The following is a 27,184-nucleotide window of genomic DNA, read 5'->3' as shown; positions in this document are numbered from 1 at the left end:
CATTGCAGTCATAAAGAATATATATGGACAACTCTGTGGCCATCAGCAGCATTATGTTTTAGAAAGATTAGCAGAAGTTTCTGAAAAGCAAAGCTTTCCTATCACCATTACCCATTACTCATTAAAAAAACATTCAGAACAAGGCACAGATGTATCCTGCCTAAGGAAATTATAACTTAAAATATTGCAAAAGTAATACCACATTTGAGTGTGGGCATGTAAATTAATATGGGAGAAAATTAGGAAACTAGGAGAGAGATTTTACATGCTCTGCTTTTCAAACCACTCTTTTGAATTGCAGAAGTTCTGAATCATTTATTAAATAACACAGAATAACGGAGGTTTTAAGGGGGGAACAGCAAACATGACAGCTTAGGGAAATAGGGTGGAAAGAATCACCTGAAATGCACTTAAGAGCAAAGCAGAAAAATGTTGTGACTATAGTATGGAAGTTGTTTTGTTGGGAATGGAGAGGGAAACCGTGTGATGAGTACGAGGAACAGTATCATGATGTGGAGCTGTAGAAACCTGACAGCAGAAGGAAAGAAATGAAAAGGGATTGGGCCTTATCAACATCTTAATATACACCAACTAACTAAATATAATAGGGTCAATAAACTTTCTCTGGCCCCAAGACCAGCTGTCACATACAACTCACACCTGTTTGCCTAAACTAACTAGAGCAAATGTCAAGTTTTTGCTCAACTCATGCCCAAGCTTCCTCTGGAAGAATTCCCATTGGACTGCCCCAAAATCACAACAGAAATTATCCCACAAACTTAACAATGTGAGCAAATGTGCCAGTCCTTGTGCTTTAGTACTATCCCACTTCATTTAACACTATGGCTACAGCTTTTGTGTATTAAAGGAATAAAGGGCAGAGGATTACAGGAAACATAGTCTTTGATTTCCTCACCACTTTTCTACATCCTACACAGGCTCCCTAGCAGAGGGCCATTCCAGTTCTGCTTAAAGTGATGACGTTTCAGATCCTTCCATCCAAGCCTCATGCCTCTGCCAGTACAACAGGCAAACCTGATCCAGTGCACAATGGTGCCATTAAGTGTTGTGTTCAGTCTGTTCCACAAAATCACAACAATACACTCAAACTATGCAAATTCAGTCCAGCATTGGACCTTGTGTTAATATTTATGTACAAGAAAATAACCCCACATGTATGTTCCTTTGCAATATCAATGTGGGACTTCTGAATTACAAAATGATCAGGAGCATTTCACAACCCACAATGACAATGCAAATATAGATATACAGAGTAAGCTTTCAGATTTGTGCCAGCATCTAACTGTTCCCAGTGAAGTGACCAACTGAACCCCATGCTTCTCAGAAATTACCATACACTGAAATAACAGCAATTTGGAAGACACTACTCAACCTTCTAAAGAGATGCAGTCTGAACTTGCATTGATCAACTTGCTTAGTCATTTCCAGCTGAGAGAAGCAACAGTACCATTTTTCCAATCTGAAAGCATTTTTCTACCAATCTTATAATCTTATATAAAAACATAAAATGCACTCTGCAATGGAGAGTGTCAGCTTGATTTATTTGTTGCTACATATGCAGTACTTACAGAAAATGAAAGTCAAACCTTGTTTTTTTCATTAAATGCCCTGTACAGTTAATTACTTCCACAGGGTGACTATAATACATAATTACTTTATTTTATGGGTTTTTAATGCACTCCTTAATTTTACAACTGTCTGTTTGTTTTACTATTTTTTTGGAAAGAGTTAAAAAATACAAGCAATTATTTTTCTCAAATACCTCCATAAAGGCTGTCTTCAACCACTGGAATAATCTCCCAGGGACATGGTAAATCCCCATCACCGGGAATTTTCAGTACGTGACTGGTCGCAGTGCTAGGCAATCTCATACAGGATCCCTTTCCCACAAGAAGTTAAACCAGATAATCTTTCAAGGTGTCTTCCAATTTGGGCTGCTCTCTGACTCTCTAACCTCCCTTTAAAATAAATTAAAGCTGCTTTTTCATAAATCATTGCAAGTCAGTCATGACGCAGTTAACTGCATTTTGTCCCTTCCTGATGTTTAAAGTGAAAGGACTAAATGCACCAATTGCTTCCCATAAAATTAACATATTTTCATTTCTCATCCATGCCAAGTAAAATATTCTGACAACATTATAATTATTTTCTGCTAGCAGTTAGTTAAATAAACACAGTTGTTCCTGTAATACTTTATCCTGCCCTAAATACCGCACTAAAGGACAGGCTGCTGTCCAAAAAGCCTTACCCATTAAGCTAGTAACCCAAATCTCTGTGCACCTTACTGCATCACATTTATAATCTGGAGCTTCATACAGATCTGGACAGCTCTACCTAATCAGAAATTACACATATAAGGAAATTCTGCTCTCATGCATCTTCTCTTTCATCACAATCAACAGTGTTAACTCTGGTCATATTGCTATTTCAGAAGCAAACTACTTCTCCAGTTGTCTTCAGCATAATCCCTTTTTAAACCATACCTAAGGTATGCTACTTCCTCTGTCACTATTCATTTTCTTTGCAGCCTACTATGAAGAACCTTATCAAAGGCTTTGTGAAAATCCTAGAACATTATGTCTGACAGGTAACCTTTATGTACTTTACCCACCTTTTTTTCAAAGAACTCTGACAGACTGAAAAAGAAGACTCTTCCTTAGAGAAATTCTGATACTTTTCTCGCATCACACTACACAAACATGCTCCTCAGTCTTTAATTATAATATTCACCTTACCCAAAATTCTCAAAAAAACTCCTAGACAGTAACTCACTATCTCCTGCCTTCTCCCATAGGGACAGTATCACAGTACTGACACTACAGTCATCTTTAACAATTACTGGTTGGAAATAGAGTGTGTTCTACCAATCTTCCATTTTCATAAGTGGTTTGATTCAGAGTATTTAAAATGTGCATAATGTTCTAAATATATATAACACTTCATAGACACATAGTAAAAGGTCAAGTCTGTCCTGTGAAATTTATAACCTACTAAATAAGGCTAGTTAGAGAAACATTATCCAGATCTAAATCACTTCTACCTTATTTCATATGGGTATTCCTACAGAGAGAAAGAATATTTGATTCAGTCAGATGTTTTATGAAGTAATAGTTTTGATTCTCAGTTTAGAGAAACACAAAGTGAAAGTGAAACAATATACAACTAGAAAGCTGTATGCATATGTGTAGAACTAGATAGAGTGTGTGAATATATATATATATACACACACACATATATAGTTACACCATCAATACAAGCTTCCATTAAATGACTGATAATTACTTCCACAAAAATTAGGAAATTATTAAAACAAAAAAGAAAGCATATATACTAATAGCCAATCTTGAACTACTGTGTTGCAAATGAGATCATCCACATCAAAATACACTCTCAAAGCTGTTTGTTCAGTACAATATCAGGGTAATATTCACATGTGCAATTCAAGTATCAGGTTTAAAACTGGGATCGATTCCTTCCTAGAAAAAATGAAGCTCAGACCTCACTCTCACAGGTGCTTGATGAGCTAAGGGACATGTTGTACTTAGAGGTAGCAGTCCAGCATTTTTCTGGTTGCTTGCTTGCTTGTTTGCCTCACTGGCATCTCTCTGGCCTACTGACATAAAAGAAAGTGGCTTGGAGCAGAGGCAAATGCCTCTGCAGGTCCTGGCAGATTAGGAAATAGTGGCCTTCTCTGGCAGTCATTCTTGGAAATGAGCTGAAGCAGCACAGAAGAGAAGCAAGCCAGCAGTTTTACCTCCAAGCAAACTAATATATGTATGACTCCTGAGGAAGAACTGTTTAGGAGCAAAGAGCTACAATATCTGCACAGTTATGCCAAGATGCCACTGCTCTCTGGAAGCAGACTCTACTTTACTTGCTGGTGATTGACCACTGCACTGCACTAGCCCAGTTTATACCATCTGCTGTGCTAACTTTATACAGAACCCATTTGCTGTGGGGTTTCTGGGAGCTGTCTGGCTAACTATTGTTTCTCCATTTTTTAGTTTCATCATATACTCACACTGTTTCCAGAAAAAAACCTGGGGGAAAATTAAAATAAAAATTAAAATAATTTGCTTGTTTAAGAAACATTAAGTGTAGGAAAACCATCAATATTGACCACGTGGAGAACACACACAGACAGACACCAACTGAAAGTCTGAGGGAGCTGGTGAAATTCTGGCAACAGAGTTAGGAATAAGAAGGGAAACCTTTTGTGGCACTGAAAAGCAGGTGGAAAAGGCATAAGTACTATCTGTTTTACTTATTAGGGTTATCTTTGTAAGACTAATTTTCATGAGTCATCACTACTCTCAAAATTTTAAGACAAATGTATTTGTAGAATACAGTAGTTGTATTTGGGTAGAAAAATAATTTTAAATTACTACATCATCTATGTTAGACCAATACTATAGATTTTCTTCTCCTTTATACTAGAATTTTGTGCTTTAAAATACATGAAATGACCTCAGAAGAATAAAACCATCAAAACCAACTAATTCACAGGTGTATTTTCATCCTTACAAAGTAAATTTATTTTTACTAGCAATATGTTTCAGAAATGGTGCTATTCACTCCTTTTTACCAAAAACCAAGTCACACTTTTAGATTACACTGGAATTAAAGGAAAAACTATTAAGTACATTTCTGATTAGCATAAAGGGACATTAAAGATAATAACAGATAACATCAAGAAACCCAGAGCTAATAAATTCCTCTTTTCTTGCAGCCTTTGTTAAAAAAAAATTATTAATTCAGCAAGGTAGTCTTAAGACATGAAAGATCTTGGAATAGTTTTAGGTTAAATACTACTTAGGTCAATCATTTTTTAGTTCTCAGACTGGTTAAACATAATAGAATTTATACTAATTTCATAAAGGTACGACATGGCACAAAGCTCAAGAAAACAATCCTGACTAAAACTGTACTCGCTTCACATAAGGCAGATCACTTGCTGTGGCATGGTCCAGACACTGTATCAGTTGGGATTCTGGTTTGGATAAACATCCTTGTACTTCTTCAGCTGTCAGGAGGGCTTCTGCAATAGGGACCAAAGAGACTACAACTGCTTTGTGGCAGCTAGCAACACAGCAAGAGGAAAGATGAGAAGAGGAAGGCAAACAGACAGAGGCAGAAGTCTTTGGGGAAGATAAAGGATGAGAAGACATCACTATAAAAGACCTGGAAAACTGGCTGAGATAATGCTAATACTGCTAATAAGTACATTTGAAAAATCAAGATTTTTCAATATTTCAAAACACTGAATAGACTAAAATACTACCAACATTCAACAGAAGAAAAGGAAACAGTAACAAAACAAAATTATAAATTGTTAGTAGAAATTAATAAAGTATCGCTAAACATTATAAAGACACCAAATAATTGCTAACTCAGACTTACTACAAATCATTGGATATCTGCTTTTGCAACAAACAAATTTCTAAATACCCCTGAAAATACTTCATCTTTTTAAACCACATATTGTCTAGATGAACAATGTTCATTTCTACTGAACTTAAAAATCCTTCTTGCACCAGTACTCTAGAAGGGTTATGGTATGTCATGATTTCAATGGGATATCTAGGAAGATGTTAGTAAAATACATTCCTTCTATTAAAACTGAAGATGATTTTGCAACTGGCAAAATCCAAGGCGCAGTTTAACAAAATTGAGTTCAGAACAATGCATCAAAAATGAGACCAACCCCATAAGAAGAGCTAGGAATTAATTTTGTTTAACTGTGTAAGAGTTCTATCAATAATATACTCATGTTTTAGGATGAAACTGCATGCACATCCAGAATTTTTAAGTAGTCCATCAAGCTTCAGTACCACATTTAAATTTGAAAGAAAACTGTACATAAAAAAACTGTAAATAAGAATATATATATATAACATATAATAATAAATATATATAATTAATTATATAATTAATATATAAATATATATAATTATATAATAATAAATAATAAAAAAATAACTGTAAATAACTGTACATAAGAAAACTGTAAATAAAATTTAAATATCCATAGTTTCAAATTCTGTCTTTTTTTCTTAATTCCTCTTAATTTAATCTCAGAATTGTAACTTTCCACTGTTTTGGTGGACTTAGAGATTATTTAATGGGAATTTTTCAGGCTGAAGATCAAACAGAGCTTTACTAATACAGTTTTTAAAACATAAAACTGACATTTGACTTATTCAAAATGCAATTATCTTTTAGACTACCAATAATCTACCAGGTTAATAAAAGCTCGGGTTAAGAGGCCAATATTTATAAGTGTCATTGAGATAACTGCATTTGACTTTCTTTGCTGGCTGTAAGAACTTTCAGTAGCAATTTGATTATCTGATTCACAGAATTCACAGAATCACAAGGCTGGAAGAGACCTTCAAGATCATCGAGTCCAACCCATGCCCTAACACCTCAACTAAACCATGGCACTGGTGCCACATCCAGTCTTTTTTTAAACACATCCAGGGATGGTGACTCCACCACCTCCCCAGGAGGACAATTCCAGTACTTGATCACTCTTTCTGTGAAAAACTCTTTCCTAATATCCAACCTATATTTTCCTTGGCACTGCTTGAGACTGTGCCCTCTGGTTCTGTCAGTTCCTGCCTGGACAAAGAGACCAACCCCTGCCTGACTACAGCCACCTTTCAGGGAGTTGAAGAGAGTGATAAGGTCACCTCTGAGTCTCCTTTTCTCCAGGCTGGACACCCCCAGCTCCCTCAGTCGTTCCTCACAGGGTTTCTGTTCCAAGCCCCTCACCAGCCTCGTTGCTCTTCTCTGGACACGCTCAAGCATCTCAATGTCCTTCCCAAACTGAGGGGCCAGAACTGGACACAGCACTCAAGGTGTGGCCTCACCATTGCCAAATACAGGGGAAGAATGACCTCCCTGCTCCTGCTGGCCACACTATTCCTGATACAGGCCAGGATGCCCTTGGCCTCCTTGGCCACCAGTGCACACAGCTGGCTCATGTTCAGCTGGCTGTGGATCTAAATGTATAAGTCATAAGCAAAACATGAGCCGGGAAGTGGCAGATTAAACACTTCATGCAGCCCATCATGCCTTAAGAGACATAATATGTTTTTAAAATAAAACACTAGATATAGAATGCTGGTCTGCTTCCTGCAAGGAAGAACTCCAGGGTAAAGAAGTCAAGATACTGTAATAGCAAAACTAAAAAGAAACTGAATATGAAGAGTCAATGCCAAACAGGAAAAGGCACACAGCTGGCTAATATGATCATCACTACAGATTAATGCAACTCCAACCTGTGTTAGTTTTAATAAAAAACTATTTTTCAAGCTGCTGCACTTTGTTAACATTTAGCATTGCTGAACCTGGAGACAGAGTTGAGGCGTCAAATGAACAGAATTGAACAACACTCATTCTTAGCAGAAAATTATCTCGTTCTAATTCTAATGATCTCATTCTTAGCAGAAAATTATATGCTGGAGGACAGCAGAGATCCCACAAAGCAGGCATCCACAATGTGTAGTCAGCAAACTGGGGCACTCAATTCTGCAGCACAGTTTATCTGAGCAAGAAAAACCAGGCGCAGCCACTCCGTGTTTGGGTTCTTGGTAAAGCTTACACCACTGCCTTTCTGTATCCATCCACCTAGATTAGTATGAGAGTCCTAAATGGCATGTTAGAGCCAATAATGCTTTATTTGGTCAGAAGACTTGCAGTAGTCCATAAGTAAGGAACACCCTCTTTAGAGTGCACACAGCGGTGCACAGGTCTCTTGGAATTTAATCCTCAAGATGCTGTCTCAGAACAGCATCACCATTTCTGTCATCTCATTCCACTCACTTTGTTCCTGTGATGCTTACAAAGTCCCAAACTCAGCTGCCCAGCATTTCTGCACACTCTTGTTAAAAAGAAACAACTTTACAGTACTGCAATAGCAAAATTTTATTAGTAGGTATCCCATTTTAATCTGCTTATTCTCTGAGCAAGTATGTTGTCTGTAAATCTTTCATATTCCCTTATTATTCCAAAAGGTTAATGTTCTGCTTGTGTTTTGCTTACTTTGCTCACTTGCTAATTCTTGGTTCCCCAACAACAGTGAATCAATATAACATTGTATGTAGCCTTGCTCTCAAGATAATAGAAAGCAGTATATATCCTACACCAACCATGGTAACCAGACAGCCTGTAGCTGATATAAACACACTGATGAAAACTTTTTTCTACTTAAACAAAAAAGCATTTCAAGGTAAGACCAGATAATGCATTAAAAAAGAGTTTCAAAAAAATACGTTAAAATGACCAACAAAGCTACTGAAGATTAGAAGAAATTACAATGCAGGAAATCAAGTGCTAACAAAATAAAACATTTCAAAGGAGGCTTCCAGATGAATGCAGACTACTGGACTGAAATGGATGAGATGTGCTGGATTGACTACCAATGCTGTTCTATTACTGCCCTCCTCAGCTGGACAGGGGAGAGAAAAATGCAGCAAATGGCTCCTAGGTTGAGATAAGGAAAAGGAGGGATTCTATCACTATTTATTGACACCAGCAAAAGAGACCTGACTTGGGGAAATTAACTGAATTTATTATCAATTATATCAGAGAAGAATAATGAGAAATAAAACCAAACCTTAAAATCATCTTCCCCTTCCAACCCCTTCCTTCCTCCCAGTCTTAATTTTTGTGGAGGGATCCATTCAGTGCCAGTATCTCAGTGAGCAGCTGCAGTGGGAGCCACAGGTTGAGCTCTGAGAGCCCAAGGCCAAAGCAAGAGGCTGTGACTGTCACTTCTTCCTCTTCAGGGGAAGGACTCCTCAAACACCTCCCCTGTTCCAGCATGGAGTCCTTCCCATGAAAGACAGCCCTCCATGACCTTTCCTAAAATGAGCTCTTCCCACAGGCTCCAGTTCTTACAAACTGCTCCAGTGTGGGTCCCTTCCTTCTTGTAGCTTCCAAAGCATTATACTACAATACACATGAAACCACCTTCTTGCTTCTGTGATCTTACTGAAACCCTGGTTTTGTCCTTAGACTTTGCTGCTACAAAATCTTTTGCAGCCTTTCATGATTGCAAATGGCCGTATGAGGATCCCTCAACTTTCTCACCTGTTCTCACTTTTTCTCTTGTTATTTATTCCAGCTACATGCTGGAATACTTCCTTCATGTTTGTACTCTTACACCAGCTTCCTTTCCAGTTACTTCAAACTTAATTTTCTAGCTTGTCTATCTCAGTCATATTGTCTCCTCTATTATCCCAACCTTTAATAGCTGTTTAATGATAACTCAGGCAATGACCAATCAAGAGGTTTGAAGTTCTGTAGATTTTTTTTCTTTAAATAGTGCTTATTCACACAATTCAATTCACATGGACTTACTTGCTCTTCAGGGAATTCATTCAACTAAACTCTGGTGCCTTAGACACATGGTGGTTTCCTCTGCTCAAAGATTTTTGTTTTCTAAAAACCAAACTAATAATATCCAGCCCAGCATTCTCCCTTCATTTCCTACAGTCCTTCCAATCTATTATCAGTTTTCTTTGCTGCAACCATGTAAATTAATAATTAAAATATATCAGTGTGTGTTTAACCTGAAAAAACACAGGATGCTGGTTTTTAAAAAGTGCATTTGATAGGCATGCAGGTGGTTACCATTACCTCATGCCTGGAAACACAGGAAAGACAAATGATGAAAAGAATGAATAAGATATATGTTTTACAACTTAATGTGTTTGACATCTGTTGAAATCAGAACAGCATGTGTGGGTACACAAAAACTAGAACAAAATCAGAAGGGGGCAGAAGCAGCTTGTTATTTAAGAAATGCCTAGAAGATGTCATGGTTGTTCTAAGAGGTATATTAAGAACAACTGGATTATTCTGCAAAACAAAGAACAGTGCAGTCTAGACTCTGTTGGGCAGGAAGGCCTTCCTATCTAGACCAGGATGCATGGATGTTTGGTTGGTACATTTGAAGAGAAATCAATAATTTCTAAATAAATTAACTGAGAGAAAGGATGGAGAAATCATAGGTTCATACTTAACTGGAAAAGACCAAGGGTTACCAAAGCAAATAAACCTATTAAAGATGGCAGTGGAAAGCTCACTCATGGATATCTCCACAGGCAAGAGACCAACTGAACTGAAACTTTGAACGAGCAGATAATATGAATGGTGACACTTGGGTAGGAGGCATCTCCAGGACAGAATCCAAGGCTTGAGGATGGCATTTATGGGCAACTGTGTTCTGCAGTGATAAGTTTCCTGACAAACTTACTACCACCTGTACTACCACCATATACTGACACAGCACTTCAGACCTACCTCCTATAGCTTGTAATCCAAGTAAGACAGTGGCATCACATGACATAGGACAATTCACAAAAGGGAAAGCAAAAGAATTATGAAAAAGAACAATAAAAAGAAAGTAAAATTAATTACAAACTTCCAGGTGCAAGATCCTCACTACAGGGTGCAAAAGACTGAGCGACTTATGATGCACCTGTACATATAAAGTAGGAGATGCTATGACTTCCCTTCCCCCTCCCCCAGGTCCACTCTGTAGCTTAAGGAACAAGCTTCCATACATCCAGTTCCTGGGGAAAAAGCACTAGAGGGCATTTGTACCCAACAGGACCATTGAGTGAGGAACCATGGAATAGATGGCACCCAGAAAAGATGGTCAGTGGGCATGGGATATTCAAGCACTTCAAATGAAGCAATACCAACAACCAAAGAAATGATGCATTTCAGCCTCTAAAGAAAACCTTTCTTTACTAGCAGTAATTATTCCTCAAACATGTCTTCCCAGATTTTCTCAAAAAGGCACGTGCTGCATCATCCCTCAGTCTGATGTTTGTGCAATTTACCAACACCACAGGATTACTTCCAAAGTTCCACACAGAAATAATAGGCTTCAACATGAGTAATACCTCAATTCAGACACATGAGAACAATCTCAAAATTAACTCTGAACATCAATACCCATGTTTTCTAATGACTGGTTGTTTGTCAAGTCGCAGTAAATAGCTAAAAGATATCCCTTTAGAAATGAACACAAATGGACATCAAAGACTTGACTTTTTCTCCCCTGCAGTTGTCAAGTATTTTTCTTAGTGATAGCAATAATGTTATGATAGCTGAGATTAGCTGGCATCTGAAAACTCCTTTTTAAAGGTCTCCAATAAATTGGTACTGTAAAATGGTACTATTTTTCTTTCAGAATAACTCTTACAGTAAGATCATTATCTCAGCAGTACTGAGACTTGCCTCTGGACCAAACATCCCTTCCCAGTCCATGCACCTCAGGCTATAAGCATTTAAATCATGAGAGATGGGGAAGTTATAGAATTCAGAGGTCACAAGCTTATGGCCTTTATACTACTCAGTATTCAAATGAGGGACAAAATTCCTGAGGGCCTGTTGTCAGCCAGATGAAAAAGCACCCTATAGACTACTATAGGCAATAGAGATGTCTCACACGTTATGAGACAGTTTTACTTTAACTCACTTATCCAATGGAAAGAAATGGATAGTGAGTTGCTGTCTGGACTGAAAGCTCCTAGGACAAACACGGGGCCACACTGAAATTTGTAATGATTGAAATTATACCCTCCAATACTGAATTAATGAACAAAGATGGTGCTAAAACTTCATGTCTTGGCAAGTGATCAGCTCAAAAACACTTTAGTCATTGAAAACTTAAAATCAATTTGATAGCAATACCAGCAGCATGCACAAAGTGAAGCTGAAGGCAGAAGCAATACAATGCAGATCCTCTCCACAGATTCAGAGTTCAGAGAACTTGCTTTTACTAACCAGTATTGTGTTACTTAGCAAAACTTTTTAAGTTATAAACCATAATAAAACAATTTTCCAATGGAGGGATAGGATAAAGCTCTTAATACTATTTTTTTAAGCTTTGGGAAAGGTTTTGATGTTGTCCTCTGTATCTGTTGGCAGAAATCCCAGAAGCCACCTATGCAATAGAATTAGGAGTCAAGAATGTATTTTTGGAATGCACTGAAAAAATGTGTTATTTTCAATCGAGTAGCAAAAAGAGAAACCTTGCCCCAAATCCCTAATTTAGTTCCTCTCATTCACACATCCATCAAACACAAAATACTGAACATTAAGTGAGGACTTCAGGAACCTTTTAGTTAAGTTTGATTCAGACAGATAAAACATAGATAAAAGTAGTATAATAAGCATCTGAAAATGCTGTTGGTCTATTTAAAAAAATTACACGAAATCAATTCTTTCTGAAAAGCTTCTGTTAAGAATTACATAAAAGCTTCTATTTAGAATTACAGTTTGATACTGTTGTATTGCATGCCTTCAGAGGGACTCCCTAGGTGTCTGCCATCTCTACATATGTGTTAAATTATCCAGTAAATAAACACAACAATCTATGTTACAGTGATTCCCCCAGTTTTATACTAAACAGCAACTGAGATCTTCCATGTTAGTAATATTTACAATTCATTGCAGCTTCTAATTATTTTCTATTTGCCTCCAAATCAGGACAGCTTAAGTGTTTAGATGGATGCAGAATCACATCAAGTTCCTGCTTTGTGTCAAAACCAAGCTGCTCCATTTCCACTTTATGCTGAAAACATCTCCCACTTCCACCACAAGAAGCACTTGGAAAGCTTACAGTACAAACATTCCTTAAAAAAGGCATTATATCAAAATATTGCTAGCAAAAACTTAGTCCTCTCTTCCCCCTTGCATCTGACATATCATTCCAGATTATTCACACACTTTGGAGCAGCATGAGACTTTTTGTGCTGAACAGATGGTTTGTGCATTCTAGCAAGCTGGTTCTGCATGAACATCTTTTTGTCATGCACAACTCAACATAAACTACTGTATTTCCAGGTTACCTCCCAGTTTAGTCTTCAGAAAAAGAAGAGCAACAAAATAGGTAACATGAACAACTGTTTTCCCACATTCACTGCTGACCTTGGACCCCTTTGACACTGATGAGCAAAAACCTTCTTCACAGACTTATGCATAACCTGATCTGTTGGTGTTCACAGTAAACCATTTGCAGCAAGTAAAGAACAAACCAACCACTCCTTTAACAGCAGCAACAGCATCTGGACACCCCCTAAAAAATCAGAGAATCAGGGCATTCTGCAATATTGTATTTACAAAGACAGAATGATCTTTTTAAATAGGAGTGTATTATCAGGAAAAGGAGTCCATGCAATATAAGAACTGGGCATGGCAGATTACCCACCAATAGCTTTTGAGCACAAATAAATTGATATAATTCATTCATTTACTTGGATCTACAAATATGAGGAGGATGTTATTTCAAATTTTACAATGAGTTAAATCCTATCACCTTGCACACATGTATTAGTGAAATAATTGCACATTTGTACCTGTGCAAACATAAAAGCTAATTAGATAGTTCTACAGCCCTATGGAGACACCAGGATAATAAGCATCATTTACCAAAACTAACTCTGCATTTTCCTGTTGAACAGCTATCTGAAGGCAGGAAGGAGAAAGGTCTCCTGGAATTTATTTCATCAGTCCTTGGTCTGCCCTTCAAACAACAAAATAAGAGACAGTAAGTCACTTAAATTTGGTGCTGCTCCTTTCAGAAGAACTGGAGAAAAATCAGTTTAAGTTAAAATGGGAAAGTCAAGGGAACAGCTCCATAGCCACAGCAAATCAGTGTAGTTCTAAGTATTTAGGAAGAACAATGTCTCACTCTTTCCCCAGCTAGAGCTCACATTCTGACCTCAGAGCAACTCCTAACAATACCAAAAATGTTCTTTCCACAATCTCAAAAAAGACAAAATGCAACAAACAAGTTTGCTTAGAAATATTTAGAAAAATCAGCAATATGAGCCTACATTAGCAGAAACACAGAGACAAAAATGTGCACTGGGAGAGGTAAGTTAACTCAATTTTTTAATACTGAAAAGCCATTTTAAAACACGCACACAGTCCCTGATTTGATGACAAGCTCTCTAACTTCAAGTATTTGAAAGAGCTTTGAAACATACACTTACATCCCAGGGAACATTGAACTACGGGATTTGTTTTCTTTCTCCAGTGCTCATACCTCTTAGGAAAACTGTTTTTCCTTGATTTGCGGTGCTGCTCTTTGGAAGTTGACTGATTATGAGTCAGGGGCTGTGACCCCTACTTTTGCTTTTGCTGAAGACACACACCTGCCTTTACTCGTTAGCAAAGCCAAAATGCTTCTAACTACAAAACAAATACACATTCTGTTCCAGATCTAAAGCAGAGCAAAGAGGAATGCATGTTTTGATAAATCTACAGACTAGCACATAGTATTATTTTTCCAATAGTTATATTGATTGCCAGAATTTGAAGTATTATATGAATCAAAAGCTTTTGACTTTTTTCTACATCTGTCAGTGTAACCCTTACATCAAGGGATAGATGCTAGAATAACTGATGAGCACTTCAGCAGGTGCAGAGAAATTCCAGAACAGCAGTGACCTGCCCTGGGTCTCTCAGCCTTTGCATCATGCTAACCCAAGGACAATAAACAGGAACGCCCAGTGCAAGCAGAGCATTTGACGATTTTAAGATGTCTTTGGTTATATCATATGCAACCATATATGACCCTCAAAACTCTATACCATCTTAACTAAGCATGGATGATCTTCAAAATTGCCATATTAGCATTATTAGAAGTTTCACTTGATAATTTTTTCAGTATTCAAACTAAAAAATTCCCTTTCAACAGCAAAGGTTGTGGAATCAAGAACAGGCATACATTATTTCAGGATTTTATTTTTTTTTGAGGGGGGTGGGGGAGTTGGAGGTTTTTAATCTGCTGGAAGTCTTAAATAATTCTTCTAGTTTTTATTAGTTTCAGCCCTTTTTAGGATAAGGAAATAGCTGTACTCATTTCCAGCAGGATTCTAATTAAAATATGACAGGATTTACAGAGGACTGTAATAAGCAGGATTATTTCCGCTTGCAAATTTTAAAAAGAATAATTTTGTACCAAAAGTAATAAGAATACTACACATTTCTTATGAAGGTCTTTTCACGTCGAGATCTCAAATGAGATTTGAGATTAGAATGAAATTCAGCATCAGTCTATATCTTACAGATGGGAGTTTTAGAATGTATTCACTGAAGATATGTAGTACAAGCCAACACTCCATGTACTATGCACATCAGATCTTTACACGAGCTTTAAGCTTTTCCATTTTTCTGGTCAGACTGCACAATTTTATTTGCTTATACAGCCAAAGATTAAACTGCAGCATCAGTAAAGTTCTATACTTGACACACTTGATTTTTAAAACTATCTGCTTCCTTGCTTACTCTGATGTAGTGCACTGATACCCATCCAAGGACTGAAAAATTCAGGGTGAAGAAAAGATGAATGCATACCTTCACAATGCTTAGCAGAGTCCACCTGCAAAACTGATTTTTTTTTCTGTTGTGTATGCTTTCTTAACACCTCAAATCCCTGCTGAAAACACTCCTCCTACTATTTAATCACAAAATATTTTAAAGACAGTTGTATATTCTAAGATTAGCTGTGACAACACTGAATTTTCCTCCACATTCAGCAGTTTGTTGGAGAAAAGAGATTTAATTGAAACAGTTAAAACAGCTTATTTTTGAAAAGGCATTCTAACCCAGAACTGAGGCACCAGGTGACTGCAGCGACCCTGCCAATCCAGAAAACAATTATTTCATAAAAGCAGCTTGTGTGGCCTACAGTACAGCTACAAGGCACAGAAAGGTTAAACATATTCCCATTTTAATAAACCTTGGAGAAGAACTACCAAACAGCAGTGACATTTATGTCTTCTAAAGTAAAGCCCGAGACCTCTCATAGTTCGAGCCTGAATCCTGTGTCCTTGTGTCATGGAGGAACTGTTTCACTCTCATGGCACTGCTCTGGTGGGTTAGGATGATGTTTTAGCCTTTATTGGAAGACTCATGCACAGATCACTGCTGATCATATCAGATTTTATAGACTACTAAATAGCCTAGCATGCTCCAGCACATCTTGCTGTCAGTATGTGCTGTCTGCATATTGCCTAAATGAGAAAAGCATACATCCAGTGAAGAAGAATTGGATGTATCTGTTGGCCCTGACTAGCCCTTTCCCAGAAGGTGCCAGGATACGAAGCTCTATTTTGGCATGTGGAGCCCAATCATGCCACCTCCTGGTTAGGAATGGCCACTCTATTCTACACATTACACAGGTGTCCAGGGCTTAGGAAGTCAACAGTTGACAGGAATGTTCTACTCAGCTGTCCAGGTATTCTGCGTTCTCTTGGTACTAACCGCAAATATTAACAAGTCTCCAAAATCTTGAATTTTAAAATGCTTACTTCAAGGTATAGAGGAAGAGAGCTGGACAGTTAGAGCAGTTACACTCTGAATGTACACACCATGGAGACTAAATATGACATAAATTTACTAAAAAAATTCCCAGGACAAGTGAAAAATATTCTTCTTCAAGGAAAACATTCACATTGCCAAAAAACTAGCACTTTGTTGATGAGGCTCTGGGCATCCAGATAAACCTCAGCAAATACCTTTGACCTTCCCTTCAACAGTTAGTACTAAATTCTGCTATTTGCACTAAATTGCACCTTTAGCAGCCCCACTGATTCAAACAGCACTATTTAAAGAGAAAAACACCTTTTATTTTAAACCAGAGTTTAAATCAGAATCTAAACTTCAATTACTGCACTCATATTGTTGCCTCTTTGCAAAACAATTTACTGTGTTTCAAAGTACATGTTTTCTAAGATCACAGATCAAATGGTCCTAAGTGGCTTCAGATGTCTGAAAGAATTTTGTTATTTTTATTTTTTAAATCACATCTATCATTTCTTTTTTTCTCTCCTCTGAAGCAAGAATGCCTTTTAAGACTAAGAAGCTGGGGTCAAGATAAACATAACATTTGCTTTGTTATACTCATTCTAACATTTTATAATATTTTGTTTTCCATAAATCTGGTTATCACTTGGGATTCATCTGCATTACATTCTGCAAGGCAAAAGCATGTCCTATTGGCTATACCAGTCAATAGATCATATTTGTACTACAAGGACTGCCTGATAGCCCACTAATGGCAACAGAAAGATTCCCATTAACTTTAGTCAGCTTTGAACCAAGTCCATAATGCCTAGCACATCACTACTTTATAAAAATCCTAAGTATCTTGTATTCATCTAGAGTTTGCACTTTCTATTGAAAAGGCTCCAAATGATCAATACAAATCTAGTTTCTAATGAAACCAAGGTACCTAAAATACACGCTCTGAATATTAGCATGTTTCCTGAGTCAATCTACTGGGAATTTACAGTGCATTTCTTGAGACAGCAAAGCAAACAATGATTAATACCAACTATTTTGTGAATACAGATTTCTTCTCACCTGATGTAAACATCAGGAATAAAGTAAACAATAAGCAGAACAGTGACCACTCACAGATTAATATTATTGTATAAATTTACATTAATCTCATTTTAGCTGAAAAGCTTGTTGAGACAAGTGAACTCATAAATTTGCAAGCATATTTTCACAAGTAGTTTTCAATGAAAAAAATGATAAAAATTAAAAAATATCAGAGGCCTGGTTTTATTAAGTCATAGGCTTGATCAACAGCCTTTCACATCTAGGGTTAAGGAAATGATTGTCACATTCTGTATTTCCAAGACAAATAATTTTCATACAACAACCTTATTATTATCCCAGGTTTTTAACAGAAACACAAACTTATGAACTAAAGTTGCATTCCTATATAAAAAGAAAAATCAATCTGCAACAGTCCAAAGAAATCCCAAACCTACATATGACAATGTATTAGATGAAATCCTGAATATAAGACAAAATAAACTTGCATTATGTCAACAGTTTTCTACTCGCTAGAACTACTACTGCAGGCTTGTATGAGAGACCCTACTAATTAATGCTCAGTGTAAAGACTAATGTTTTGAATAATCAGGTCCTGTCCTACAAGAAGCCTGTATGTGGATGATAGCTGAGCTATATGAGCCTAATTTACACAACTTGGAGGTTTAACAAACTCTGCTATGCCACATGGAATGATCAAGGGACTTAACTCAAGGTCTGATTCTCATTGCCTTCAGAATGCCAGCTGAAATTCTGAGGTCAATTGCACTGTCATTATAAAAGAGAGAAATTAGCTACATCATTACCCTAGTAATGCTGATATTTCCATGGGGAGAGATGATCTTACTTTGGCCAGCTCTTTCCAATAGGTCTTTTTCTTTTATGTTTATATTACAAAACACAGAGCTGGTAAGAAAACACTAAGCAAGATATTCTAAAGCTGCACACATATAAATAAAGACATACACACACACACATATATATATACACATACATATATATATAATTTGCTTGACCCCAGAAAGTACACAGACAATTAGCTGACATTTCAGCCTATTAAATGGAATGCTGATATAAAACCAGTTTTGAACTATCCAACTGGTTGTATCTTTCTATGTCATCCAGCCCTCCACAGCTAAAGTGACACACTTATTTTTGTATTTATAACCACGGACATCTTACAGAAAGTAATAAATATTTACAAACATGCTAAAGTAACACATATAAGGAGCTGGTAGCTTTCATGGCAGGGAGCAGCACTAGAACAGAGAGGCTCTCCATTCTCTCTGGAGCTCTGGAGAGAGCTGTGCTGCAGTATAAGCACAAGCTGGGTAAAAAAGGTACTGCTCAAGAACATGCTCTTCACTTTTGACATTTTTTTATCTAACCAAGCATTACTTGACCTCATACATTTATCAGGACATCTCCTGACTAAAAGCAGAACAATCCCACCTGAGAAAATAACTACTGTTAACCAGTATAGAGTAAAATAGTTTAAAGCTATACATGAAACAGGGACACTCTTCCAGCTCTTATAACAGCCTAGTACACAAAACAGTTCACTTGATACAGAAAAGCCCTTTCCAGTAGTCCATTGCCTTTTCTTTAGAGTTCAACTACCTATTACAATTAAAAGTTTTTTAATTTTCATTACTGAATGGATTATATTCTCAGAGTGCGTATGTTCAATGCAGATTGCAAAAGTTTTAAAAAACTTAGGCTGAGACAAATATCACCAGCCACTCACAAGTTCTTCTAGGAGATGACTTACTAATGACTTTTCAATTGCTAATAGTACAATCGTCATGTAGGATCTACTTCTACATGAAACAGGCTATGACCCATGGGGAAACCAAGTATCTCCTGATTAAGGCACTAAATTGGCCATTCAGAGACTTAAGTTCATTGTCAGAATCCACAACAGATTCCCACAGTGGTTTTTAAAGAAATTGGATTTTGTCTCCACACCTTGTATTTAAACACCACTTGTACCTTTTTCCTCACCTCTCTTTATGCTGTTTGGTAAGTATGCAAATACTCTGCCAAAGGAAATGTCCCTTTTCTGGGGATTTCACCAGACCCAGGTAAGGGCTAAAGTAAGTCCTAGTCATCCCTTAATGGTGAGGGATAAATAGCTACTGATTGAAATATGCATCTGACACAGGTCAACCTGAAGGACACAGACCTACATACTGAAACATAAGTAATATGTTGGTTTTAATATTGGTTAAGTACACCAAAACACATGAACAAAAAAAACCCTATGCAACAGAATCAAACAAATAAACGAAATTATTGGGGGAAAATGGGCAGTCTTATCTTTACAAGTAAATCCACTGTTGCAAATCAGAAGCATTTTTCTGGAATACTTATTGCTTGTGTGCCCTTCTGCGGTTTCTCACAGCAACACAACTGTTCTCAACCTCAGGTTTTAGCAGCCAACATGAAACAACACAGCACCTTCAAGTCAGAGTGAATGCTTGAGGCTCTGAGCACCACAGCAAATCTACACTTGTGCATTTGATACAAAATGTACTGGCAATCAAAAATGCTTAGGACGCCACAAAAAGAGCACCTGGCTGGCATCATTATGGATGAAGCTGATTGTACATTACATTCTAAAGAACAGAAATCCAGAGTCTGGAAATAATGTTTTATATCATGAACATAACCTAAAAATTATTCACTACTACAGAGATCCTTGCAGGATCCCATTTTCTTCTGTCACCCAAAAAAGAAATTCTGCCCATTCTATAAATTTCCTTTGTATTTATACCCAGCAGCAACCAGTGTATTAATTGTAATTTTCTTAAGTAATAACATTCTAACCATGGTTAAGTGTTTTAACAGCCATCATATGTTAGACTGTAAAACAAATCTCTAGAAAGCTTGACAGATGGTGTTTTGAAGGATAATGCCAGGTACCTGGTGTGAATCTGACATTAGCATTCTCTCAGACAACTCACCTTCATCTTTTAAAAAATCTAGTGAAATAATGTATAATCCTACTTATGTTAAGAAGGAATGAGAAAACTGTTCATTTACTCAATCCCACAGTTGCTCAAAATGCAACTTCTACATGAACTTGATGCCTAGAAAAACCAATTTTATTTTCTTTTTTTTTTTTTTTTTTTACTTTTCTTTGCCTACTTTCGGTTTTGTCCTTCCTGCATTTTCCTCCTTTCCCAGACATACGCACACACACTCTCAGTGGATACTTCCCCCCTCTGGGAAAAGATCGAACTGCAAGGCTCAAAAAATATATTCCTCTAAGAAATAAGGACTTTGTTTATAATATGATTATTAGAAAAAAAAACAACTGTAAAAAGCAGCATGGCTGCCTCTTTAGCAGCAAGGCAGCTATGACAAAAGAGTACTAAATGGCTCTATATTCATACTGAAATTCAGTATGAATTTTAAAGCTATCAAACAGAAGCACTCCAACAAAACCTGGACTCGATATCTTCATTCACAATCAATAGAACATACATTAAGGAAAGACAATATAAAAAGTGCTGACAGAGAAAAAACACTTAATGCTTAGCATGGTAAATCTGAATTAGTTATGATTTTCTTTAAGTCATAAACAGAACTTGGGAAATTATTTGTCACCGCTGAATGTGAGCTTGTTTTAATGTGTGACTGACTCTCAAGGGCCTGACCTTACATTTCTTTGCTTTAATCTCATTTGAGAGCTTGATAGGTTATCTTGATTTATGCATCATTCTTTACACTTCTTTTCAACATTAGGTTCCAAGTTTAACAGGGTTTTTTAAAAAGACTATTAAGAATATAAGAATAAAAACATGTATAAGAGGAACTTAATGGATTATACTTTGGCAAAAGTTGAAACTCTGTACCACGAGGTCTTCACTCAACCACTATATTGAGCAGTTATTAAAAGAGAGACTAAATGATAAACTTTCTAAAGAACCCCTAGCTTAGGTCCAACTAAAACTCTGCTCCAACTAAAGCAAGGAAAGCAGGGCGAATTACACTGAGTAACCAAATGTTATAACCAGTGTGCTCTGATCTCCGCGCAAAACCAAGAGGAAATCATCATGTTCTGGATGAAACTGTCATGAAATTGATAAGCCATATCCAATCAATGTCTGACATCGCGCATTCGACTATAACAGCGCCGCATTAACGGCATAATAGTATTACCATATAAACCTTATTACTTTAGCGTGGAAAACAGGATATAACGAGTGTAATGAAACGCCAGCATCTGTCTTTGTGTAAGTGAGCCCGGGAGCCAGGGGAGCGCTTCCCGCAGAGCCGACCCAGCCGCGGCAGAGCCGGCGCACGGCGGGCGGGCGGGCGGGGAGCGGGGCACCCGCTGCTGCTGCTGCTGCCGCCGCCGCCGGGGGCTGCTGCCCGACGGGTCCCTCGCCGCGGCCCCGGGCGGCTCCGAGCGCCCCGAACCGCCGCCGCCCCGAGCCCACGCGCGGCCGGGTCCCGCCCGCCCGGAAACCCGATTTCGCTCCGTGTCCATCGGCCGCGGCCGCCGAGCGCCGACCGCGAGGAGCGCCCCGGCCGGGGGAGCGCGGAGCGGAGCCTCACCGTCTTCCAAAAGGCGCATGGCGTGAACAAAGCAGGGATCCAGGCTGTCCTTCTCGGCCATCAGCTCGGGCAGGTACTTGTCCTGCTCCATGGCCGCGGGCACGCCGGGCGGGCTGCGCGGGATGCCGGGCTCGCCGCTCCGCGCCCTCGGCCGCCCGCTCGCCGCTGGCCGCGCCGGGGCCGCCCCGCAGGTGCCGCCGCCCCTCCCGCGGCGGGCGCTGCCCCGGCCCCGCCTCCGCCTTCCCCTCGCGCCGCGCGGGGGCGGGCACGTGCGCGGGTCGCCGCGCGCCGCTGCTCGCGCGCCTTCGCCCCCGCGCCTCCTCCTCCCGCCACTGAGCGACCCGCGGCCACCCGCGGCCTTAAATAGGGAGGCGGAGCCAGCCGGGCCCCGCCCCCACTGCTCCCATTGGCGGCTGCACACAGCCGGGGGCAGACTCGCCACGCCATTGGCTGTCGCCAGGCGGGGGCCCGCGGGCGTCTGGCTCTCTGTCTGTCCCTCTCTCCGTGTGTCTGTGTCTGTGTCTGTGTCTGTGTCTGTGTCTGTGTCTGTGTCTGTGTCTGTGTCTGTGTCGTGGTTTCGGACTGGTATTCCCTAATTTACTGCTCCTACTAAAACCACGCTGCCATTCGCTCCCCCCACCCTTTTCCCCATTCCCCGTGCCAGGCTAGAGAGCAGAATTGGAGGAATCGAAGGTAAAGATCACGGGTTGGGATAAGAGCAGTTTACCGGAAACAGCAATGAGATAAGAAAATGAACAGTATCAGCAATGATGTTAATCACAAAAGTGTTCGAGAGAGACAAGTGATTATCATGCCAAATGCTCAGAATCGGGGTTACCCCACTGCTCCCACCACGGCTTACTGGACCAGAAGGAGCCCCTTCTCTAAGGACGAGACTCCCTTCCCTGAGGTGATGGCCGAACACCCTCTGGGTCCTGGCCATGTCCCCTCCTGGCTACGGCAAAAATTAACTCTATCCAGGCAGGAACCAGGACAGTCTGTGCGTCTGTCACTGTGGGGGTGCCTGTGTCTGTGTGTCTGTCTGCGTGCAGCTGTTTGTGACTGGCGTCCGTGGTGCCTGTGCGCGTATGCGTGACCATGTGCGGCTGTGCCCGCGCTGTGCGTGTGGGAGTACGGGCACATGTCCATGTATGCATGAAACGGTGTGTGTGTGTATTTGTGTGAAACTGTGTGTGTGTGCACGAAACTCTGTGTGTGTAACTCTGTGTGTGTGTTTGTGTGAAACTGTGTGTGCGTGTGTGTGAAACTCTGTGTGTGTGTAAAGCTGTGCTGCGGTGCTTTCTGTGACTCTGGGCTTGTGTCTATGCCCGAGAGCGCGCACTGGCTCTGTGCCCTGTGCCCGTTTGTCCACGCGTGTCTCCGCGTGCCTGTGCCGCCGGTGTCGCTGCGTGGGCATCCCTGCCCGTGCACGCCGCTGATCTCCGGGCAGCCGCCGTGTTGTGGCCGTGGCCGTGTCCCTCCGCGTGGCCGTGCCTCGGTGCCCGCCGTGCCTCGGTGCCCGCCCCGCCTGCCCGCGCCGCTCGCCGGGCGCTGTCCGCGGTGCTGGATCCGGGCGGCGGCGGCGCTGCCGGCTCTCCCGGCGCTGCTCTCTTCCTTCCCGCCCGGGCGCCCTGCGCAGCCCGCGGTGCCTCCGCCGAGCTCCGCCGCGCTCCCGGGCTCCTCGGCTCTCTGGGGTCAGGGGAGACGCCTCGCTAAAGCGGTGCGGCACCGGCGGCGGGGCCGTGCTGGAGCTGCCAGACAGCCGCTCCCCTGAGGATGCGATCAGAGCATCAGCGACCGGGCACCGCTGCGCGCAGACCGCGCCGAAGATGTCTGCCCGTGCCTGCGGTGCGCAGCTGGATAGGGCGCAGCCGGCGCCCGGAGGTCCTGTGGGAAAAGGGCGATCTCTGTCGAGGAATGCCGTGCTGCAGCTGCCACGGCCACGCCTGGCAGAATTAGAGCTATTATGCAATTAAAGTGTCTACAACTTGGGTAAATAAAATTGATTTTAATTAGAGTATAGCTTTAAGTATACATTCATTTTAGGTTATATTTATTCAGGATTTTGCCCCAACAGACCAAACAGACATACTTTGATTTTGAAAGTAAACAAAAGATGCATAACTCAACTCATTAAAACTCCATTTGTGGTACCTCAAGAGCAAGCAGTCTATGGCATCATACAGCATTTTGTGTTCAACCCCTATTGTTTCTCAGTATGTACCACTAATACTACTATCTTAGTATTTATTCTAATGAAATAGACAATTGTTGCAATAATATATTTGTGAATGGCCTAGTACTATTCATTTCAAAGGGGTTTTTTTGTTGATGTTGTGGTGTTTAGATTTTGTTTGTTTGTTTGTGGTTTTGTTTTGGTTGGGGGGAGTTGGCAGAGGAAGAAGGAACGAAAAAGATAAAAATCAAAGCAAAATCTTTATAATGGCATGCACAAGGTTTTGAATGTGTTCTACAGACATTACATAAAGATTTGGTCTGCAATGTTTTCAAAATCCTAAGACATATACAGGCAGCATTTATGCAATTTCCACTCAGCATGCAGATAATTGAGGGACTGCATGTGTTTACAAAAATATGTAGAGAATGTTGATGACTGATGCTTATTATTCTGTAGTATTTCTAGAAGGGAGGGATAAAATACCTGAGAACCAATCTCCCGGCTGAGAAAGAATAGGAGCAGGAAAATAGTTGATTTCAGCTGAAGAAGCAGAGAAGACTGATAGCAAAATTGAAAGGTTTAATAGTCAGTCAGCTTTTACTTCAAATTGTGTGTGGGGATAAAGGGAAGACATAAGTCCTTCTTTAAAAAACAACCAAATAAAACAAAGAAAAGCACAGAACTAAGATAGTTTATTAATAATTTACCCTGATTCAATTTACCGCATGAATAGTTCTCCTTTCCCGTTTAACAGCGTAGGAAGAAATGGCCGTGTTTGCAACACAGCTCAGGTCTGTCTTGCTCAAAAGATCACCTGTGTCATCAGATTGTATTTCTGCACCTCTGTTTTTCAGAACAATTCAGGCTGGTGCTCCTCAGTCCAGAAAGAGAGAAGACCAATGATAGATGTGTTCTCCTATAGCAACTTCAAGATGACTGTAAGCCATCCTCCCAGAAGTAATCCTGGCCTGGTAGCTTTCAAGACATACCATATGGTCATGGATATGGAAAATGAATTTCGGGGGTTTTCCATCTAAGGTGCTTCAAGAATAATGTTACTTTATTCTGTTTGATTGTTCTTAACCTACTTAGATCACAGGAAGCTTTGAGTTAAACACCTTTAAGTTTATTAAACAATGGGAAGTGCTAAACTCATTTAACTCTTTTGCTGGTCAAAGGAGTAGACCAGAGTAGCAGGTTTCATTACACATCTTTTTACAGCAAACTAGACAGAAACAAGTTCCCCATAAGTTCATTTTTGAAAACTTATAAAGTTAAATTGACTTTCAGTGATACTTAGGTTGCAAAGCCATTGAGATACCTTTCTGAATTTTACCTTAAACTTCATTAATAAAAAAAAGGCATTAAAATCTGTCTGATGGGAAATATACGTTCTAATGTCATCAAACATGACTTCATTGCTAGTTGGAGATCAATTTTTTTCACAGCTACTAAAAACCAAAGACACATTTTACAACTCTTTAGTCTGAAGTGTCAAACCCAATTGAAGTTTATCTGTACTATATTTTATTGCTAATAATGAAGTCTGATAATGAAGTGGATCCCAGCATACCAGATTGCAGTTTATTCAAAGACAGGTAACAATCATTATGTATTTTTTCCAGTGCCATCCAAACACATTGTATTATTATGTAGAACTGAAGTCAAAAGGCAGCGGATGCAAACAATTGAAGGAAAAACTCCAAATGTTGCACATGCTTATTCAAAAAGTATTAAATCTTTTGAGAATGTGCAGTAAAATGAATAGTCAGTGTGAGCACAATTAGAATGAATTACCCTTCTGACACCTCACAATAAAGTTGATACAATAATTTAAGTGAATAGTTAACTATGTGTGTGTGAGTATACATAGGACCTCATACATCAAAAAATCAGAATAGTCAAGAGTTTTCCATTTCAGGAATTCAATTTGCTTTCAAATTTCTTTACTAGTTCATTTGCTTTAGGTATGGGTAAAAGTTATCTGGTTCCTGAACTGCAGATGAGCATTAAAAAAAAAATAGGGACTTTCTTCTATAACCAAAGTAAACATCTCCTTCTCTGAAAGTAGAATTGTAATGGACAATATAAGTAATAAAGAAGGAGCAGTACATGTGCAAAAAAGAGAGAATGGCCCCACCTCCTTTACTGTAGTTTATTTAATTCCTTCTTTGAATACAGTCTGTACCCAGGCTCCATCTGATCTCTCTGCATGCTGTCCTGTGGATACCAGTTCTTGTACCTTGTGGTTTCATGGTTTCATTTTGGGGCATGTGAACATGCACAGAGCTTGTTTCCATGTAACAACACTCAGATAACTACTGGGCTTGGGCCAGTGGTGGGTCCTGATGGAAGTGGCTCCACCCTCTCCTTGTAGAGGCCAGCCCTGAAGACTCCCACACTGCCAACAGCTTGCTGTATAATCCAGAAGGGAAGTGTGCATCAGCAAGGGCACAAGTCACTGCAGATCACCTTCAGACTACCCCAGGCACAGCAAAAGACTCAGACATATATGGTGCAACACACAGATGGTTGATCTCTGTGGTAAGTCCCTGATTTCAACAGGGTTTTGGTCTCTTCACTCATACAGCTGAATAAACACTGATTTTCTTAAATGGAGACAATTCTTACAGATTAGTTATTAGTCTATACAAACCAAATAAATAAGCTTCAGTTAAAAAAAATATATCAGTACTTACTTATTTTCTTTCAAGACATTAAATAGCTTCATAAACTTGGTGAACCTACAACCCTAGGAGAGTTCAGTGTGATTTCCAGGTGTAAAACAAATTCTGCCTTATGCTGTGACTGAGTTTATGACACCCACATTACAAGTTCTTAGTTCATCAAAACACATTTTATAAAATTATATGTGTTACAGCTCTAGTTCATATTAGCATTCTTGCAATGTGTAAAGAAAAAGTAACAGAAAATTTAACTCAGAGTAAATGACATGCAAGGTAGCATAACTTCACTGAAAGGTCTCCATCATTAATTTAGGATAATTTTAAGCAACATAATAAATTGTAACATAGCAGCTGAACA

The 27,184-nt window shown here is 39.4% G+C and overlaps 2 protein-coding genes across 9 annotated transcripts in view; one reads left to right on the top strand and one right to left on the bottom strand.

Moving 5' to 3' along the window:
- KHDRBS2 (KH RNA binding domain containing, signal transduction associated 2) overlaps window positions 1-22,289 on the bottom strand; it is a 338,979-nt gene extending 316,690 nt beyond the window's left edge. For all 8 annotated transcript variants that reach the window (XR_011682012.1, XR_011682011.1, XR_011682015.1 and 5 more), the window contains exon 1: window positions 21,961-22,289. Coding sequence is in view for 1 of the 8 variants with exons in the window: in XM_071445617.1 (XP_071301718.1) it covers window positions 21,961-22,051 (91 nt within the window). In the remaining 7 variants the exon portion in view is untranslated. The remainder of the gene's footprint in view (window positions 1-21,960) is intronic.
- A 224-nt stretch (window positions 22,290-22,513) lies between these two features.
- On the top strand, window positions 22,514-25,547 carry LOC139598793 (uncharacterized). Its single transcript, XM_071445605.1, has 2 exons — window positions 22,514-23,952; window positions 24,994-25,547. Exon 1 carries the CDS (start codon window positions 23,285-23,287, stop codon window positions 23,732-23,734), a length of 450 nt encoding a protein of 149 aa, XP_071301706.1. The 5' UTR covers window positions 22,514-23,284; the 3' UTR covers window positions 23,735-23,952; window positions 24,994-25,547.
- Window positions 25,548-27,184: the final 1,637 nt, after the last annotated feature.

Source organism: Agelaius tricolor, unplaced genomic scaffold (genome assembly GCF_023055355.1).
Source record: "Agelaius tricolor isolate 1412-34295 unplaced genomic scaffold, bAgeTri1.0.p SCAF_1, whole genome shotgun sequence".
Taxonomy (NCBI): domain Eukaryota; kingdom Metazoa; phylum Chordata; class Aves; order Passeriformes; family Icteridae; genus Agelaius; species Agelaius tricolor.
The sequence above is the reverse complement of the archived record's forward strand: the minus strand, read 5'-3'. Positions and strand labels throughout refer to the sequence as shown.

Bases quoted from the DNA above. Each gene is read 5' to 3' on its own strand.
- LOC139598793 (XM_071445605.1), top strand. From the start codon at position 23,285: ATGCCCGAGAGCGCGCACTGGCTCTGTGCCCTGTGCCCGTTTGTCCAC.